The sequence below is a fragment of the Lepisma saccharinum genome, chromosome 25, assembly GCF_977018435.1.
Source record: "Lepisma saccharinum chromosome 25, izLepSacc3.1, whole genome shotgun sequence".
In the NCBI taxonomy this organism is placed as follows: Eukaryota; Metazoa; Arthropoda; class Insecta; order Zygentoma; family Lepismatidae; genus Lepisma; species Lepisma saccharinum.
Genome location: NC_139253.1, coordinates 40,099,288 through 40,119,106, shown reverse-complemented (window position 1 = coordinate 40,119,106; position 19,819 = coordinate 40,099,288). Strand labels below are relative to the sequence as shown.

The window sequence follows — 19,819 nt, the reverse complement described above, 5'->3', positions numbered from 1 at the left end:
TGCTTATCTCGTGGTTGCTCACCTTGGGTCGGTGAGTCCAGGTACACATCCAGCTGCAGGAAATAAAAAGCTCATATTTCCCAGGTTCCATACATCAAACTTAGATTCAATACTCAACACTGACACACTAGGAATCTGTTCTCCAGATATACGACGTTGAAGCACACAAATATGACAAAACACCAGAAGAACAATGACACCGTTTGCTGAGAGGAGAAACATGCTCCGAGTACGATCCGCCCGCCATTTTGTTTAAGGTTTTCATATATAATTAAACTGTAACCAGACATGCAGTCAGCATCACGATCCGGCCATCTTTACCCACCATTCCCGAGTAACGTCCAGTGACCAACTATTAGATGATACTAGATGTGAATCAGTTTTTCAGTTTGAAAAAAACTAGGTATCGAACATGGGTCTCCAGCAAAGGAAGTCAGACATCTTACCGTGTACATGGACACCAAAGATATGTTAGGGAGCTAAGACTGAAATATTTCCAGATTCAATTTAAATGTTTTTTCGTCATGCTATGAATTCACATTGATGTCTTGAAGTTTTCCTTCAAATTAGTGAAGAACTTCCATCGGATAACTGAGCAGGTGAGTTCTGAAAGAGATTCAGAGTACGTACGTCACTCTTATCTCCGGAGACTGTCTCTAAAGATAATAAAAGTGACGTATGGTTTCCTCCAGAACTCTTCTGATCAACACATATAGATATTCTTCATAAACATGCCAGTTGTTTTACAAATATTTTGACGATGCCCACTATAAATTCATTACTTGTATAGTACGCATTTTAAAAATACCCTTGTGTGACAATAATTCGATTATAAAAGTTAAGAAATGAACACTCATGAATCTAAAAATATTTTGTCCCATGCTAAAGAACGTGTGTATATACGCATATACATGACCACAATACATACATACATATGTATGTATTATGGTCAAAGAAGGAGACCTTGGAATAGGAATGCAGGTGCGACTTCCGATCGGGCAATGTCATTGCTGAGTAATGAAAAGTGAAGTGAGAGTCATTGGCCGGGAGGAGGTCTTGGCTGATCGGGAAGTTGCGTTTGAGGAGTGTTGGGAGGAGGAGGTGGTGGTGGTGCCAGAGAGAGAGAGAGAGAGAGAGAGAGAGAGAGAGAGAGAGAGAGAGAGAGAGAGAGAGAGAGAGAGAGAGAGAGAGAGAGAGAGAAGGCGTTAGGTAAGTGGGAGGGGTCTTCTTTTTGTCCACGTTTGGGTCCGTATGTTCTGGGTATCATAATAAATATTCGTCAGAAACGAAAGCGGGGGTCTCTACTTCTATATCCCAATACTGCCAATAAGGCTGTTCAACAGTATGTATTCCATGTGCATACATACACATACACACACCCCCATATATATATATATATATATATATATATATATATATATATATATATATATATATATATATATATACATGGAGTAAAAGAGAACAAAGGTGGTTACATTTCTTTAGGTTGAAATAAAATTAAATCGAAACATTTAATTTTTAGAAAATGCATTCCTTTTAATTCATAATGAAAGTCATGTACAATACATCCATATTAACTTACTCTGTGGAAGAAATATTTCAATAAAGCACATGGAGCCTAACAAACAACATGTGTGCGAACAACACCTTGTTCAGCTATGTGAAAGTATGGAACAATGAAAGATAAAAATAAAATTAAAAAAATCTCTTTTTTGTTTGACATTTGTCTTGCCACTGTTGTTGATATTACAAAACTTGTATAATTACATTGTCTTCATTCCCAATTGTCCTCAATTCGTATCACAGTCAGAGTCCACATAACAATTGTCTTAACCATACGGAGGACTATCAGGATATAGAGCCTTCCCAGATATATTGTCCCAAAGCCTTTGAACATAAGTACAGTTTTAAATCCATCAATTTCATTATTTTTTGCAGCAAGTATGCACACATATGAATGATATTTGTCAAACTATATACATGTTTTAGACTAGTCCAGTTGAAATACACCCACACTCCTTTCTGAAGCAGAAGTTGTTTCAAAATACAACATTTTTTTTGTTTAAAATTACATGTAAAATCGTGGGTTGTATTCTACGTATATTACATTAGTTGTCGAACAATCTACCTCGCCTCTAACATCAACGTTTTGGGATCAATCATTTAACACAATTATAAAGCAGTTATTCTCTATCGTCGTAAGATGTTTTCAATACATCTTTCGCCATTAGTAATTTAAATTAATAAATTAGAAATCAAAAACTATATTGTCACTGCATTGCTGTTATGCAAAAGCGATGGGAGATGCATCATAATGTACGTGTACAGCGAGATGACATATCCAATACATATTTTTGCAACTTTAAAAGAAGACATGTATTAAAAACTACTGTTTTATTTTCACACTTAATAAATCAATCATATATAAACATAAATATAACAAATAAATATGCAAACCATTACCATCTATATCTTTTCAAACGAGATATATTTCTTCTCTAGTATTTTGAAAATATGTACAGTAATAACTGTACGTACAACAAAATAACAAATAATGGTATTTGATTTCTTATCAGTACAGCTTATTGTACACAGAAACCTAATGAGAATCTAGTTAAAAGAAAATTTACACTCTTCGTTTCATCTAGCAAATAAATTACAGAATCTGTAATAGTGAAAATTATAAATTACAATTAAGAAAGTTTTTTTTTCTGTCATAAGATTATCGTCTAACATATTCGTGATGTCTGCACTCGTTATTGTTTTGCATATTACTTAGTGCATAAGCTTACAAAAACCTACTGGAAAATAATATTATGAACTAAACATACAAAATAAAATTATTAGTGTCAATATACATACTGCATACGAAATTACAATGCATGAAGAGTGACATAAATATTAAATAATGTTATTAATTCTTCTTGACCGTTGGTTAAAATGACGAAATTGGTTTTTGCCTAGACTAAAAATATGATTATATTTTGTCCTAAGGCAACTCAAATTCTTTCAAATGTTTATGGATTTCACTTGAAAGTAAATGAAATTGTTGTTCATCATCTTTGGCTGAGCAGAACGTGAGAAAAATATATTAATTCGAATATACAAAAACTCAAGACTAGCATACATTTTGAACACCGTGCTATTTGATAGGGTCATGTGAACTAACTACATTTTCTAGGTATTATTTACCTTAAGAAAAAGAAACTTCCTGTACTAACTAAACTCACTATAAACTTTAAAGCTTTCTTAGAGTGCATCTTTGGATAATATTTCGGTAACAAAACTGCAATTTTCTTTAACTAAACCAAAGGTTCCATTTGAAATGACGTATATAATACGACTTTTGTTTTATTTACTTTGGTTCAAAGAATTAAAATATATTTCTTATATTTACACACACACTCACACACACACACTTTATACATTTACAAAGTAAGTAATCAAAAGAAAGCACATTTACAACATCGTAAATCTAATCGTATCTTGTGATTATTTTTGATCCCGATTTGTATCACTTATAAATATTCAGTGAGAATTTTTATCTTTCGGAGTATTTATTTTTTGGTGTAAAGCAAGGGTAGAAGTGGAAATATAATGTAGAATCTATATGTTTCCCTATGGGAAACGTGGGGATACTATGCGAATCCATTACATAATGTATACAAGACAAAAGAGAAGTTGAATTTGCCAAGAAACTCAAAATATTTTGTAATATTATAACTCAGTTCTCATCACATTACTGACCCTGATTTAATAATTCTGATTCTCATTTAATGTTTACAGAACTTTATAAACATATCACTAAAAAAATGCTTTATGTATGTTTATTACACAAACCCAAAATTTAAAATTTATAGTTAAACAAAATTTTCCTTTTCAATTTTCTGTTCCCCTTGAATTTAGCAAGGTTATTCCACACTTTCCATTGTTTCGATTCCCCCATACCACGATATGAATGCAAGTACAATGTAAAGAATACAATAATACTCTGCATAAAACATACAATGAAGCACATATTTTACACAGTTATAAACAAAAGTCATTTGGTATCGTCCCATCAAGATTATTTAGTAACCTTTTCAAACCGAACATTCACATAAATAAAATTCCACATTTTTGTTACTGTACATTCCGATAAAAGCTTTTCAACCGTTTTAAACCTCTATCAAAAACAATCGACGCCATTGTACCTTTTTTGTACAAGCTATTCAGACTAGAAATCACTGAGCGGTAGTATGACATGTGGCAGGAAGGCAAGAGAATATCTCAACAATTTCGGAGATTCGGAATTGACTTGATAACAATATATCGATCCTTATCGATATACGTTTATCAATCGATAAATCGCTCGTAGTCTTTTCATAATCCTTCCCATTGACTCTTGTGTTAAAATCTATGTTAAATATTTATATTATTTCTTTGGCAACGTGTTCAGTTTTACCCTGTTCTGTGGTACTTTATAGAAGGTAAGAGATTTTTTAAAAGGTATCTTCCCATGAGTAGTCATTGGCTTGTATTATTGGTAACAGCCCGACCCCTTTCATGCGAGTGTGTGCGCCTCTACACGATTACTTCTTCAGCCACAATAAGTGTTCTCTTTGATTGCACACACACGCACGTACATGCACACATACACACTCACATAGGTACAAAATATGTATTATATATGTACACACGCTAAGAGACAATTCAGAAGTTATGATAAATTCTTATCTTCTGTTGCTTCTTGTTTGTCCTTTTAGCGCATTCTCTGTTCCACAAGGTTCGGGGGCAATAATACACACCATCTGAGAAATGTCCAAGCAGAAGGGGATAATTTTGGCCTAGAAATGATCTTGCTATCTGGCAAAATATCAGTGACTCAACCTGAAAAAAAAAACAAGAAAAATATTCATGAGAGCAGTCAACTATAAATTTATTTCTAAAGCACAGAAGTAACTCCCATATATCATATAGTATAAATGGCTACAATACAACAAGAATTTCTATAAAAAGAATAAATATATGTGCCCTGTTAATTGTGGTGATTATATACACATACAGTGGCATGCCCAAGTAGTGTTGGTACTATACTGGTCTTACGGCGGTCGGCCTACATCCTGGCAAGAGAAGTGGGGAGCGGGGAAGCGACCAATGAAGCGCGTTGAGAAACACAGCAGCTTGTAGAACGAGGTGCGCGCATCACCTACTACCGCAACGTCGTAACTCTCGGCTCCACCGCTGTTGTCTGCTGCGTATCCCCTGCTCCCCACTTTCCTTGCCAACATATTGGCCGCCCACCGTTAGACCAGACAAGAGCTATTGTTATAAACTTGATGGAGAGGTTTTCTCTGGATATCAACCAGGTGATTTCCGGATAGGCTTCCGAACTATCGAGAGCAAAACATCACCCTCATCTTCACTTCAGTGACGTTAGCTCTCGAAAGCTCGGAAACCTATCCGAAAATCAGCTGGTTGATATCCTGAAAAAAAACTTCCATCATTCGCCACCAGAACAGTTTCAAGAATTATATAACTTAAAAACTTCTTTCTTGGCTCAGTGTTCTAAGCAAAAGACCATCAAGTGCGGGAAAAGAAGTCACATTGCTACAAAAAACTATTCATAGTAACATTATATTTTACATTTACGATATTCCTGGGTGCAGCACTGTATAATCAAGAGTTACAATGAAACCAATAATATACATCAAATTTGTAACTATTATGATAAGTAATAGTTTATGTAACTACTTTAATATTAACTTTGATTCCTAGAGTACACAAATGTATCTGTTAGGATAAAATACATCAGTAGTGTTATACTTTTGGTTCATTTTCGTCACAGTTCTACTTCTGCAGGCTAATATTGGGGATGAGGATGAATGATGAATTGAATCGGTCACACGAACAGCGTTATAATCACAGTTTTGCGGACAAAAACGTAAAACTGGAGAAAAAAATGTTTTTGACTTCCACAAGTGATACATTTCACGAACAGATGGAAGAGTTTTCTTCATGTGGAACTTGCTGTTTGAGGAAAACAACATGAGTTATTGTTGTGCTGTTTCACTCTCTCTCATTTATATATATATATGTCATTCCATGTCAAATCAGGCAGGAGTTGACCCTCATAGTCACCGATTTTGATGATATTTGGTACACAGCTTTGCTTTGCTCCAAAACCGATACTTATAAACGGATTTTGCTGGAATATGGTTATTACGAATTATATGAGGGTAGTTCAAAATGTAATTTTTGATTAACATGCTCTTCTCAATTAAGTATATCTCGGGAACGAATGAAGATACAGAAGCATTTTGTGAGAATAACTGCGTGGTTAAAGTTACGTTGATGGTTATCTCTTTACATTTTGAGTCATATAAATTAGAGCTTATTCCAACATCTCGAAATGAGATCTCAAGCAATAAAATTTTGTATAATTGTCATTTCTGAACTTTATAAATATAAAAATGTTATTTTAAGTATTCAGTTCATCTAATTTAAATTAAAACTTCTAATAAACATTACCCAATATTACAATATATATACTATCGTTTGATTCTGGAATATTTTTAAGACTGCTAACGAGTAGCGGTGAATGGGTGCCGAACTTTGGAGGATGGGGGAAGGGCAGCTAATTTTCTTATTATGTAATAATTAGCATTAAGAGGCCATAGTGCGAGGCAAAAAAAGTGGCAAAAAGTTGGGGTTATTTGTCCTCAGTCCCCCTAATTGCCGCCATTGCATCTAACTCACAATTATTGTCATAAAGTATTATAAGTAATGATTTTTTTCTCAAACATTCCCGACATTCGTCGTTTTTCCCCCTTCATTTTTTTTGGCTAACACAGAAGTTTTCACAACACGCCCACATCTCGTCCCTACGAACGCGGCTAAAAATATGGAAACAGTAACGCATAAATTAGCAATAACAGCACAAAATGAAGCCAATTATCAAGTTGAATATCATCTGTCCCTGAGCAGTAAGGATATATATCCTTTAGCGCGACACAAATGAAAAGTCTCACCATAAGGACGCTTCAGCTTAGTTCATTCCTGAGCAGGATAAGTTTCAATCTCATTTTTCTCCATTATATCAAAACCAACTCGATAAAACTTTCTCAGTATGAAGAGGAAGAATGGTAGTTAAAAATATCCAAAAAAATGAGAAAAATCGATTGGGGGGGTGTTTTGAGCTGTTCAAACTTGAAATTTGAAAATTTGAACACTGTTCAAATTTTACCAAGTTTCAACATTTGATCATATCATAATATGCTACCATCCTTTCTCTTTACAACGAGCTTAAGAACGCTTCTGTATCTTCATTCGTTCAGAAGATATACTTAATTGAAAAGAGCATGTTGCTCAAAAATGACATTTTGAACTACCCTCATATAATTCGTAATAATCATATTTCAGCAAAATCCGTTCATAGGTATCGGTTTTGGAGCAAAGCACAGCTGTGTACCATATATCATCAAAATCTGTGACTATGAGGGTCAACTCCTGCCTGATTTGACTGTGTGTATATATATATATATATATATATATATATATATATATATATATATATATATATATATATATAACACACATATACATATACAACGTTGTTTGTTTGACAGATTCAACTGGTGAAACAAATAACTGAATAAGTAAATTCAATCAATCATCAGACAAGAATTTATAACGTTTTCTTTACAATTCTGCTAAACAATCTGTTATTCCAATAAATCGAGTACAACGGTGCATTTATGCAGCAGCTATGCTTTGGTTATTTATATAATACGAATTGAGTGCAAGTTTTCAATTGCAGCTATCGGTTCAGATATTGTGACTCAAAATATAACTTCAGTGTATTGGAAAATAAGAATCTGAAAGCTTTGATAATAATTACCAATCAACAAGTAATAATTCCAATCATTGTTTTCAGGACCAGAACTACTACATGGAGCTTAATACAGAAATCCCCTTTCCCCTTAAACAAGTTAACTTTAACTTCCTACAGAGTATTGATTGGTTAAATCCCTGAAACATTAAAGCTGTTAGGAACAGTGCAAAATTTCACGTATAGTTAACACGTTAAGTTTCAAGTATGTTGTTCAATGACTCCTGGAAACATTTTTTACTCAAATGATTTTAAAGTAAGTGGATATTAGTAACAAAGATTGCGGAAAATCAGGCCAGAACATATTCAAATAAAATGTTATTTTCATAAAGTCTCAATCATGTAGTTTATATGATTATGAAATTTATCAGAGTAAAGAGAGGCATGAGTTGAATTATTTAACACGTGTGTTTAAATATTATCGTTCTAACAAAACCGTTAGGAATTTAAAAATAGTGTCAAGACAAAAATTGGCAGTGTCTCGGTCTTGTCTCGTAAATATCTGTCTGTTCTCGGTCTCGTCTCTGAGCTCGGATAGTTTATACTGCATTTAAAGCGTTTTATAAATGTATTATAGTTTTATGGAACAGTTTATCGGAGTTCAAGCTCATCGGATTATATCAGCTCATCTTGAAATACACCATTGTCTGTGCGTACGTGCACGTGTTTACGAGGGAGCTCATATAATGCCTTATATGAACTTTCATACTATAAGCCTCCTTGCCAAGTTGTGAAGATCTATAATTGCTCGTTTTCGCACTCGCAAATTCAAGAGAGGAATAATACCTTAGATTCTGAAGACTGTCCCATAGCAACCGTCTGCATACAATGAGAGCATCTCCAAGGAAGCAAATTATATGGATTCTTCCTATTATGTAGCTACCAGCAGAGGGAAAACGTATGTTCTTAATCAAGCACATAACACGCCAGAGTTTATCTGGAAGTTTATTAATTGAAGTTTTCAAAAATTGATTTTGATTTCAATATCTTCATTACAGTTCCTTGGATCTCTGGATATCTTCACTTATCAATTTCTAACAATCTGGTTAAAACTTTATTAAGCCACATTAATAGTATAAACTCAAATTACATAACAGATGACTGCAACTATATCAAACCAGTGATAATGTTCACACAACTATAGAAACTTGAGAACAATACCTTTCAGATTGTTATGGGAGTGTGAAAATTTAGAAAATATCTAAGTTTCTCGGAGTTAGATATTGCAATCACCAGCGAATCTGGACCTACTTAGGTCAACTCTATCTAGAGGTATTAAATATACATAAGAGTTTTGGTTTCTAATGTTTAAGTAATAAGACCTATGTATGTGGAAGCTCGTAATTACATAGCGTTCTCTGCTTATAATGACTAGATATTTTTATAAGAAACAGAACTTTAAACCGGTTATCTGCAATTCTGGATAATCCGAAGAAAGACCTTTTGGTCATTGTTAAGTCTCACAAATGCAATTCTTTAGTCTTTTATTAACATAGCTGCGTACGCAACGAAATAGAAGCCGGGAACTTTATTTTTAAATAATTGTATAGATTCATAATTCTTCACGTATGGTACCTACAGAATTTGCTCCCCTTCCTAGGAAACTGCCTTTGAATTTAAGTTAACAATTTTATGCAAAAGTGTCGGAAAATTATATATATTTATATTTCTACTTAGAAGTAGACTAGTCATACTTTTATTCAAGATTGAAACCTGAGAGTCCTGGCGCTACGTTAACCACTCCTTCATGTTTAATTGACTGATTGATTGATTTTACATGAGACATTATGACTGTTGTAAGTGCATCAACTGTACTTGATGATGAAGAGACGATAACGTCGCCAATCAACTGTGGTTCAGAGTCGTCTGTGAAAAATGTTCTTTGTTATTTGTAGCTGTATGTCTATTACTCATTCACATCTCGATTTCCATAGTATCTTCCTAATTTCTGAGAATGACTACATTTGTAGTAGGAAAAAACAGCCTGAAATGCATTGTGCAACGTTCAACTTGAAGTGTAATTTGACTTTTAGAACACCCTATACGACGAAGAACTAATATCAGGCAACATTTGCTCCTTTTTCGGCTATATGAATTACTTTTTGCTTAATATATTCTTCTGCAAATATTATGAGGAGTGAAAAATACTCGTGCTTTTACAGTCAAATGTATTTTGACTTTCAAATCACCCTGTTCAAGGAAAGTGACCAACGAACTTTATGTACTGGATTTGCACTTGTGGTTGTGTGTTTAGCGCAGCATTTTGTTTGAAAACTACATTTATATGTACAAGAAAGTCACAATAAATATTGTATATCTGTTATTTTTGGAACACCCTGTAGACAAAAAGTGTGACACACATTTTAACCTGATTTTTAGATTCAGCGGGTCGGAATTATTTACGAATACCCATCAGGGTGACTTCTACAGAAAAAAGGTTGGCTATATAGTGTAATATAGCATCTCATGAGGTCACGCCTGCAAAAAAGCATCGTATCGCCAATCATGCACTTTAATGTCAACCACGACTAACTCGTTGGGGTAAATGCTCTTTTTCATCCTTTTCTAGCTTTACCAATGGACATTGGATCGTTTCCTCCCGGCGGCACATACAAATACAAACCTGCCAACGGAGCGATGGTAGTTCCAGTTTAACATTTCCAAGCGGTCCTTTCACCGCCACCCTTCCATGACGAGTACCATGTAGGAGGGCCTTTCAATTTGTGCACCAAACATGGCGGAATTGAAGTCCGTAAACTCGTCTCAGATTTCCTTCCGGCCCAAAGTTTCTCGAGCGATGCTCAAATGTTACATGCTACCCAAGGGACGCTGCAAGCTAATTTCCAGCCTGAAACCCTAAACCGACAGCTGGCGTAGATGCGTATAACCCTCCTCCTGAATGTGAATGGTGTTTGAAGCGTGTTGTTCTCTAACTTTTAATTAAGAATATGTTTATTTTTCAATTCTTTTCGAATGTGAGAACGGTTGCCACTAAATAGCGAGATTCAATTTCGTAATTTGTAGCACGTTAAGTAACTGACTAAATTTCCTTAATATTATTTGATGTTAGAAACGTAACGCAGCCATAGTTAGAGGTGTTAATACATTTTGGTTGAAGTTAGGTCTTGCTGAGAACTACTTATACAGGGTGAGTCAAAAGTCCCTGACCACCTCTTATAAAATAAGTGTAGATTGTAGGAATTGGTCATGTTAGTAATATGTAAGTCTACTTTTTGGTGCATGTCATGACAACGTCCGCCATCTTGGATCTAACTTCATTTCTTTAAATGAGAAGGGGGCATGTGGATATAGTTTTGGGCTAGAATTTCACCAGGAATTCAGTGGCGAAGTCAGATTTATGAAAACTTTAATGATAAGGAAGTTATGGACATATGAAAGTTAATATTTAATAAATTATTATATTCTTTTCAGGTTTGTTAAAAAAGTAAAAGCCGACGTACATAAACCAAAAAACGTGTCGTATTGCTTGCTCCGTGGGACTTATGTTATGTCGTCCCTATACTATGTTTGTGGTTGTCCTTCCATTGATTTCATCACATCATCATTCATCCTCATCTTCGCGATCAGAAGAAGAAATGCGAAGTAAAATAAACGCCGTAAATCAATCATTCAATAAATCTACACCAAGTGTGGTTCTATTGCTTGCATACTTTTACAATAAGACAAATATAAAAGTCATCCATAGCAGTACATTCAAAATAAAGAAAGAATGACTTTCCTTAGACACTCTGGGATTTGTGTATTATTTAATAATGAGGTTGCGTCAACATAGTGGTTATTTCTGTTGTTTCTAAATGCGGGAGGAACTTCCGAAACTAAAGTGAACGAAACTGCTAAAAATCTTGGTAATTTTCAATTTCTCTGCATGCGAACAAAATCCACTTTATGCACAAATAAGCACATTGGGACTGAACCTTCACATTAAAAGTTGAATCCGAATCACTATGTGCCTCTAGTGGGTATCGAACCCGGGACCCCTTGATTACAAGGCGACGACGTTTACAGTACAGCATCGGGTAGGCCTTACTACAACAGCGAGATGAAACGCTAAATGAACGAAGATAATATGCGTTTAGAGTAAGTTGCTTAAGCTAATTAACCTGAAAACGTATGCAACAAAGCGCGGTTAGTGTTTGAATGGTTTTACAAATCAACACATCGAAATTCATCCCCAGTCGAAGTGGAAATCCAAGAATTAAGAGAAGCGCAAGGAAAATATTGTTTCTGAACTTCACACGAGATGTATTGCTCCAGAACTGAGATGTTGTGCAAGAATGTGTATGCAACCCACATGGTGGTAAAACGTGCTCAAGAGCTTCTACTACTTGCAAGGATATTGGTTCATCTTAACTGGTGGTCTAGTTGTCGCTGGCTGAATAAACCTGAAGGGTGTTGTACTGTATAAGTACTGGAAGATATCCAAACAAGCCAACAAATTGGAATGTAGTTCGATTAGAAGATGAAGCTGAAGAAAAGAACGATTCAGGTTTTGCACACTTTCTTCACTGATGGGTATAATGGTAGTCAGATGGCATGATTCAATATTGGGGGTGACTGTGAGGTATATGTAGAAATTCAGATTCTATGAGCAGTATGTAGGATAAAGACATTTGGTCTCAAGCAGAACAATGTGATGATTTGGATATTTTCTGAATTTTTTCATTGTTTACACATACAGGAAGATACAGTATTGGCAATCAAATCTAACTAAAACTTATTCAAATAAGTGTATCCAACCTACTTGTCAGAAACTACTCTAGCACCAGCCACTAACCCGAAATAATCAAAACGAAGTAGTAGTACTGCCTCAAATTTAACTACACCAACCAATAGCCACATCTATAGCAACTTGAGGATATGTGCTATCAGCACCAAACCTACTCACGCATAAATGTTTTAGCAGAAATAAACAAAACCTAACCTACCTAACCTTTTCACGTGTTTATTTCTGCTATTTTATGCATATGTAAGTTAGGTAGGTAAGGTTTGGTACTTGTAGCATTTCCAAGTTGCTATAGCTGTCGCTCTCCAACGGATAAATGCTACGACCACATAGAATCATATATGTACCTACCGATTTGATAAATTTCCATTTCAGAGGCAGCAAGCCTTTCATCTGCTTGCGATAACATGTAGCTGGCTCTCAGATTGGTATACTTAAAATTTGTAGTACAACTGGAAAGCTTTCTATTTGACTAGTGACGTACTCAACGTGAATAAAAAGCGGAAGCAACAAACGTGAGCACGTGACTAATAAACACAGAAGTTTGCAACTGAGCAATCGAATCCAATAGTACCTGGCCATTTCACATTTTAACGATAGTCAAATACGATGCGAAGGTAAAAATAAAAGCAAGGAAATTGTACTTCAGACAAGTTTCTATTTTCTTACGTCCAGCCTAATAAAACTGTATTAAATAATAAATTGTGTCTTTTGTATGGCTAAAGTGTGTTAACGGAAGCGGTTATAGAGGCCAACAGGTGCTGCATAATTAATTATGTAAATTTAGTCCAAATAGCTGGAAAATGTTATTATGCCCTTTGTATTGTTCTCTTTCCAAATAGTCTGAACAACAATAAGGATTATTCGATATCTACTACACATACACATGTAGAAAATATATAACTATAAGAAGGATATTTTTGTACATAATTATAGTTATGACATTATGGACATTGTAACATGACATTCGAGTATAGCTATAAAAATTACGCTGTCGAATTAACCATGGTTTTTAATGCACCACTATGCAATGCAGATTCACACTCAAGAATAAAAACAAAATCGATAAATGTCTTAAAACTTCATACAGAAGGGAAAATTATTATAATTCTATCAATCAAAATAATAAAAAATCTTGCTTTTCCTATATTTAGGCCTTAAATCCAAGCCGAAAGAAAAAATAAATCATGTATTCTTAGAATTTAGGTTTAAATACAATTTTATTAAGTTTTATAATATTCATGGAATCAAAATTATTAATGTAAATCTATCTAGTAGATTACATTTGATCTTGTTTATTTAAAATGCTATTTGCTTCAGGAGCGTTACAAGATATATCATATTAGTAGTTGTGGAGAAAATACCTGCTAACTATACTCTGTCCCTGCTACCTCTGGAGCAAGTGACTAAAAACAAATCTCTGCGTAAGTAGTTACGCGAGACGGCTCCACCAATAAACACGTGAGATGTGACGGGATTGCATGGAGGGGGAAAGCAAGTGCAGTTACCAGCCATTGCAGCAGCGTGTACTGCTTCTATCTGTCCACTCGATCTCCCCAGTGTCTACCGGTACGTGTGGCCTTGCTTCACAGTTTCCGGAGATAGAGTATATAACCACAAGAATAACAAAACTACTATCGAAGAGTTCTGGTTGTATCAAAAGAGCTTGTTAAAGCGATGCACCGTTTATGTACTCGCACAAGAAAGCTTTGGTCTTTAGGGATCAAACCAGTGATATCTGGCCTGAAACATGATTGAATTGATCCCATCCCTTGGGTTACTACCGATGGGTGACGATTGCTTATTTAATACCGGACATCGCTTTCACCAAATTCGGAAGATTTACAAAATTATGGCTGGCATGAAAAATGACATAAACACGTGAAAAATAACAGAAATCTGTATGTAATTATTTATGCAGAGCGCACGAACGAAGGTGCTTATCCAATTTGACGGGTAATGGGGCTGTTATGGCTCCATACAACCTCTGGGATTCGATGTGAAATGACACGGCATGTGCAGCAACTGCAGTCGTTAAGGACATACAACAGGAGCATGTAGATTCCGCTGTATTATTCAAACAGCGTTTCTGGTCCTTTGCGGACAGCTTTATCCGATTGGAAAAGAGTATTCGCTTGGATTTCCAACGCTTTGCGACGGCCTATTTTTGACGTCAAACTCGGCGACAGGGAATTAGGCTGTCGAATTTCGAACGGACGAACAGCCGGCGGTCGTATCGAATTAATGGCGTTCGTGCAGTTACCCTTCGAAAATAACAAAGTTAGGATGGAGTGACCGTCGTAATCATCCCTGTAAATATGCTATCACGGACCACTGTTTCTGGAATGGTTGGTTAGTCCTGTTTACGGGCGTTAGTCGACAACTGGCTCGAAGCATATGTGCAAAAAATATCTTTTCCACGTTGACAATAGGGAAATGTGGAAAGAATTAGTTTTATTCGTCCTGTGAACTAGGGGTTTTTCAAGATCCAACCATAGCAGGATATACTTACTACAGCTATGCATTTCACTTATCCTGCTGTAGCTGTACACCACTAATATGGTGTAACATAAACTGTGGCAATTTCGTTAGTGTAAGCCAACAGTCGATACCTAACAACATGTCTACAACTGGGTTCAAAATAGAAAGTGGATCAGCCACCCATTTTCCATTTCTAACACTTGCTGATGGTATATAACAATAATGTCTCAAAAGTATATTTACTATAAAAACAAGTGTGTGTGTGCTCCCTTGTGCTTTGCACTTTCTTGATCACGGCCGAAGGTGGGGGTGATGTGATCAGCACCACGCCCCTGGCCGCCTTTACCCTCTAGAGTTTCCTCCAAGTACCCTCTTTATACGACGCTGGGAGGACGCCGGAGCCGCTTGAACAGGTGGAAAAAATCCCGATTCTCCCCCGCCGGGATCGAACCCGGGTCTCTCGCATGGTAGTCAGACGTTCTACCGACTTCTTTTTTAAGGAAGACCCCTACCCCACACATCAAATCGTACATGTCAATTTCTTTCAATTCTAATTTTCATCAGGACAGACGAACACAAACATCCATCTACGAACTGCCGCGGCTGTTATATTTATTTATCTGTAGGAATAATATATTACCAGTTGGGATAAAGATAATCCATTCACTTTGCAAATAGTTCTAAAATAGCATTTGCAACATTTATATAGCGAACCTAAACCAAAACTAAAGCTCGTGGTTCAACAGATCTTTGAAGACAAAGACCTACCAAATGGCTTTTCATTAGTTGACGTGTGGTCAGCGCATCGGGTCCCAGCGCCTTTTGAGACCATAGTCTTCTGCTTTTGTATTCAATTAACTCCATAACTATACTCAACGATGCTTGGTCAACGCCGAAATTTTGGACCTATGTACCATCAAGAATCGAGCCCGTGACCAAAGGCGAGAGCGTTAACCATTTGGCTCCTAGAGACATAACTGGGATATTACCAAATGCCAGCAAGTTGTGTTCGTTTATAATTTGAAACGCAACACCAGCTATAATATACACGAAGTACAAAGTAAAATTTAGTTAAACCAGGGTGAATAAAAATCATGATTTTTATTTTAAAAATCATTTTTATAGATTTTTTTATTTCCATCGGATTTTTTAAACTTAAATGGATTTTTTAATTGTTTTTTTTTAAAAAAACACGCTTATATTTGCTTGTATGGTTTTTGGCACCATGCATATAGATATATGTTTTTTTGTAAAAAAAAATTCTAGTAAACGGTCCTGTAAACATATTTGAACAGTTTGATGAAAACAAATAAAAAATTACATGTAAATATACATTATTTTCTGATACTGTATACATGAACCAACTATGGAAATGTTTGTTGAGTGTGTTAATGATACTATAATAATTTCAGTAACTTTTCTTCCCGTGAAAATACAATATTATGGAAGTACTCTATAATTGTAACCTAAAATATTTTTAGTCTTTGTAGCTGAATTTTGGCAATGATATAAATGATACTTTGAAAAATATCAGCTGCCATGTTTATTTACAGTTTAATGATAATGATACTATTTACGGCTTAACATAATTAGTACGAGTATATTGTATATTTTTCTACACAAAATGTTTTCTGTTTTTACCCATAAAAATTATTGAATTTTAAATTAAGAGAAATGTAAGTGTATTTACAATTTACATATTAAATTACATTTCCCTTCGTACAAGCTTCATCTCATCAGTACATAAATACTGATATATGTATATTTTGTTTCCTTTCTCTTTCATTCTTAGAGCCTAATAAACACCATTAAATGATTATAACATTAATGTACTTTCACGAAAAGGGATTCCGATATTTACAAAATCCTTATGTACATTATTCTGTAATTTATTTACTTAAATCTTGATTTAAATCACGATTTAATTCAACCTGATTAAAATCAATCCACATCTTGGTTCAAAAGTATTTTGCCTTGGCTGCAACAGTAGAAACATTGTCAAGATCAATTTCTTCACGGAATCAATCAACTAATAGTTCGTTGTCGACATATGTAGCTTCCTACAGTTCACGGAGGCTTGTTGATTTCTTTCTATGTACATACCAACCACAATTCCAACAGGTCTGTATGTGATTCAGGTTAGTGTTATTCCAACGATATTTAACATTTCAAGAGGCGATGCACTGTCTCTGAACACAAATGTACATCACAGAAATTTCTACACGTATTAATATGTGTGCCCATTTCGAAAACAAAAACTTACTGATTACTGCCCTGGTATGATCCGTCTTTGGCACGCCAGGTAGAAAAAATATTTATGAACATACATTTTCTTACTTAACCCTCTGCTGGGCACGTGGGGTCTTTTGAGACCCCACATGTGTTTTTTCAAGGGTAACGACTAAATTATATATACCTGTATCGCCAACGGTTGAAATATCTTATTTTTATTTTTTTCTATAGCATCGTACTATTAAGTAACCGAAAAACTATTTTTTTTTCGTTAATTGGTCCTAAATATAATGCCACTTCGTACGGGCACTTGGGGCCTTTGAGGACCCCAATGAATATTTCGATTTGTTGTTTCTTCTAAAGTTATTCTGTATGACATCTTACTATAATAAAATAAATTTGAGGTAAAACACTTATTTGAATTACAGTAATGATTTGCATGTAATATATTATCCACCAATTTCAATTTCCATAAAACATAAAGCGGGGGTCTTAAAAGACCCCAAGTGCCCATCCACGTATTATTTCCAACGTGCCCAGCAGAGGGTTAAGCAGGTAGTGGTAAGTAGGCTTGGAATCCTACTGCGTAGTATATTATGTGGTTGTGTTGTTACTTCAGTTCACTATTCCATTAATTAAAAATAAACATTAAATTATTTTGATAATTTCTGTGCCCATTTATTTTCTACATATATTGGTATTAGGAATACAGAAAGCATTTTCATACCGCCCAGTCACTGGCGTAAGCAGAGAGGGGGCTGACGGGCTACAGCCCTCTCCAAAATTTTGAGAAAATCATCATTTTCAAATAAAAGTAGTGAAGAACTCTGAAAACTAGTGATAAATGAAAGCCCCCCCCCCAAAAAATGACCCCACATTGCCATTTTTGAGAGTAGAAAGTTCTAAATATACGAAATATCTTATTGTGTATACCGACCCCTAGAAAGCACCGATGTACTATCCACCTTTACAATTCCAGGCCTTCCCCCCCAAAAACAATCTGCGTATGCCAGTGCACCAGTGTGATAATGCTTTCAAAAATTATCTTTTTTCGATAGAGGTCGCTATTTTTTTACCAATATCTGCAATGTTGGGCGTGCAAAAGTTCATTGTTATTATTTTAACTGAACAATACATCTGCAACTGAATAATGTTTTACCGGTTTCGCATAGAATACAATGCACAGAAATTATAAATGTACTTACCTTTCTCTCATAACCTCCAATAAACGCTGATTATCGTCGGAATTAGGCATATTGAGGAAAAGGCCACGATCGTCGCGCCTCCGTTGTCCGCTGGAAGAAACAATAAAAATGCAATCAATGAAAATGTCAGATGTTATCTGTTATACTGTTCCAAATAACATTATGTAACTACCAACAATGGGATATCAAGTCCCAAAGAAATGCGCAAGTAAGCACAGGCGTTTTACAATTAATTTTGTGATTCTTTTGATAAAGATTGGAACTATAAATGTCCAAATACATTATTCTTGATGTCACCATACAAATATTATGGACACATGGTTATCGCTTACCAAAAGCATATTATCTCAAGAAAACATATAATTTTCTATCGGCCAGCAAATTCTTAGTATCCGTTTGCGTATGTACTTGATATAACAGTCACTAAATACACACTGCTAATAATACATCAAAGTAACACAGAAATACGTAAAACAGTACTTGTATCCTGGGCCGGATTAAGGTGGGTGCTATTGATGCTGCAGCATTCGGCCCATTCCTGAAATAGGCCCAGATGAAAACAGACGAACAGTTTTCTTTTGCTATATTAACCTGAAAATAAATCTTAGAATGAAATTTGGAGCCCCACAGCGTTACTTATTATACAGTTACTATTATTCTTTGCGCTGTGACGTAACTATAACGTCGTTGTGTTTATTGTTCACCCACGATTTCAAGCATCAGGTCCAATTTCGTCTTAATCCGGCCCTGCTTGTATCAGTTGATGTTCCGTGTGATGCACTAAAAATGCATCAATTTGATGAATTTCGAATTCAGTGTGTATGTATTATTCACTATTATGCATATGATCTAATGTTGTTTGTCAGCAAACACGGTAGGTTTATCTATGGCGTAATGGTATTACAATACAATGTTGTATTGTTATCAAGGAGACTTGTGCTCGATCCCCAGTGGAGGCACATAGTATTTCGGATCCCACTTTAAACTGTAGGTCCAATCCCGATTAGCCTATCTCGAGCTTACGGTGGACTATTTATGTGTGTCGTGCATGTTATTACTTCCTATCCGTTATCAAATACGAATTATCTGCATGCTGCATGCATCGCTAACCAAATACGTATTAACTGTATATCATCGTCGCGCAAAAGAGTGAGGAGGTGAGGTTTAAATAAAACGTCCTCAAAAGATGTTAACAATATGTGGCAGTACAAGGGAAACATTTCCAACATCTTCTTTGACAAATGTACGTGATTTCTTTACTTAAAATTTTGAAAAAAAAATAAA

At 35.3% G+C, this 19,819-nt stretch overlaps 1 protein-coding gene across 1 annotated transcript in view; it reads right to left on the bottom strand.

The window, feature by feature from the left end:
• Positions 1-1,519: 1,519 nt before the first annotated feature.
• Positions 1,520-19,819, bottom strand: part of LOC145978532 (uncharacterized) — a 628,446-nt gene continuing 610,146 nt past the window's right edge. The window contains exons 7-8 of the mRNA XM_083111184.1: positions 18,536-18,625; positions 1,520-4,872 (exon numbers count right to left, since the gene is read on the bottom strand). Of these exons, the coding sequence (XP_082967310.1) occupies positions 18,543-18,625 (83 nt within the window). The 3' untranslated portion in view covers positions 1,520-4,872; positions 18,536-18,542. The remainder of the gene's footprint in view (positions 4,873-18,535; positions 18,626-19,819) is intronic.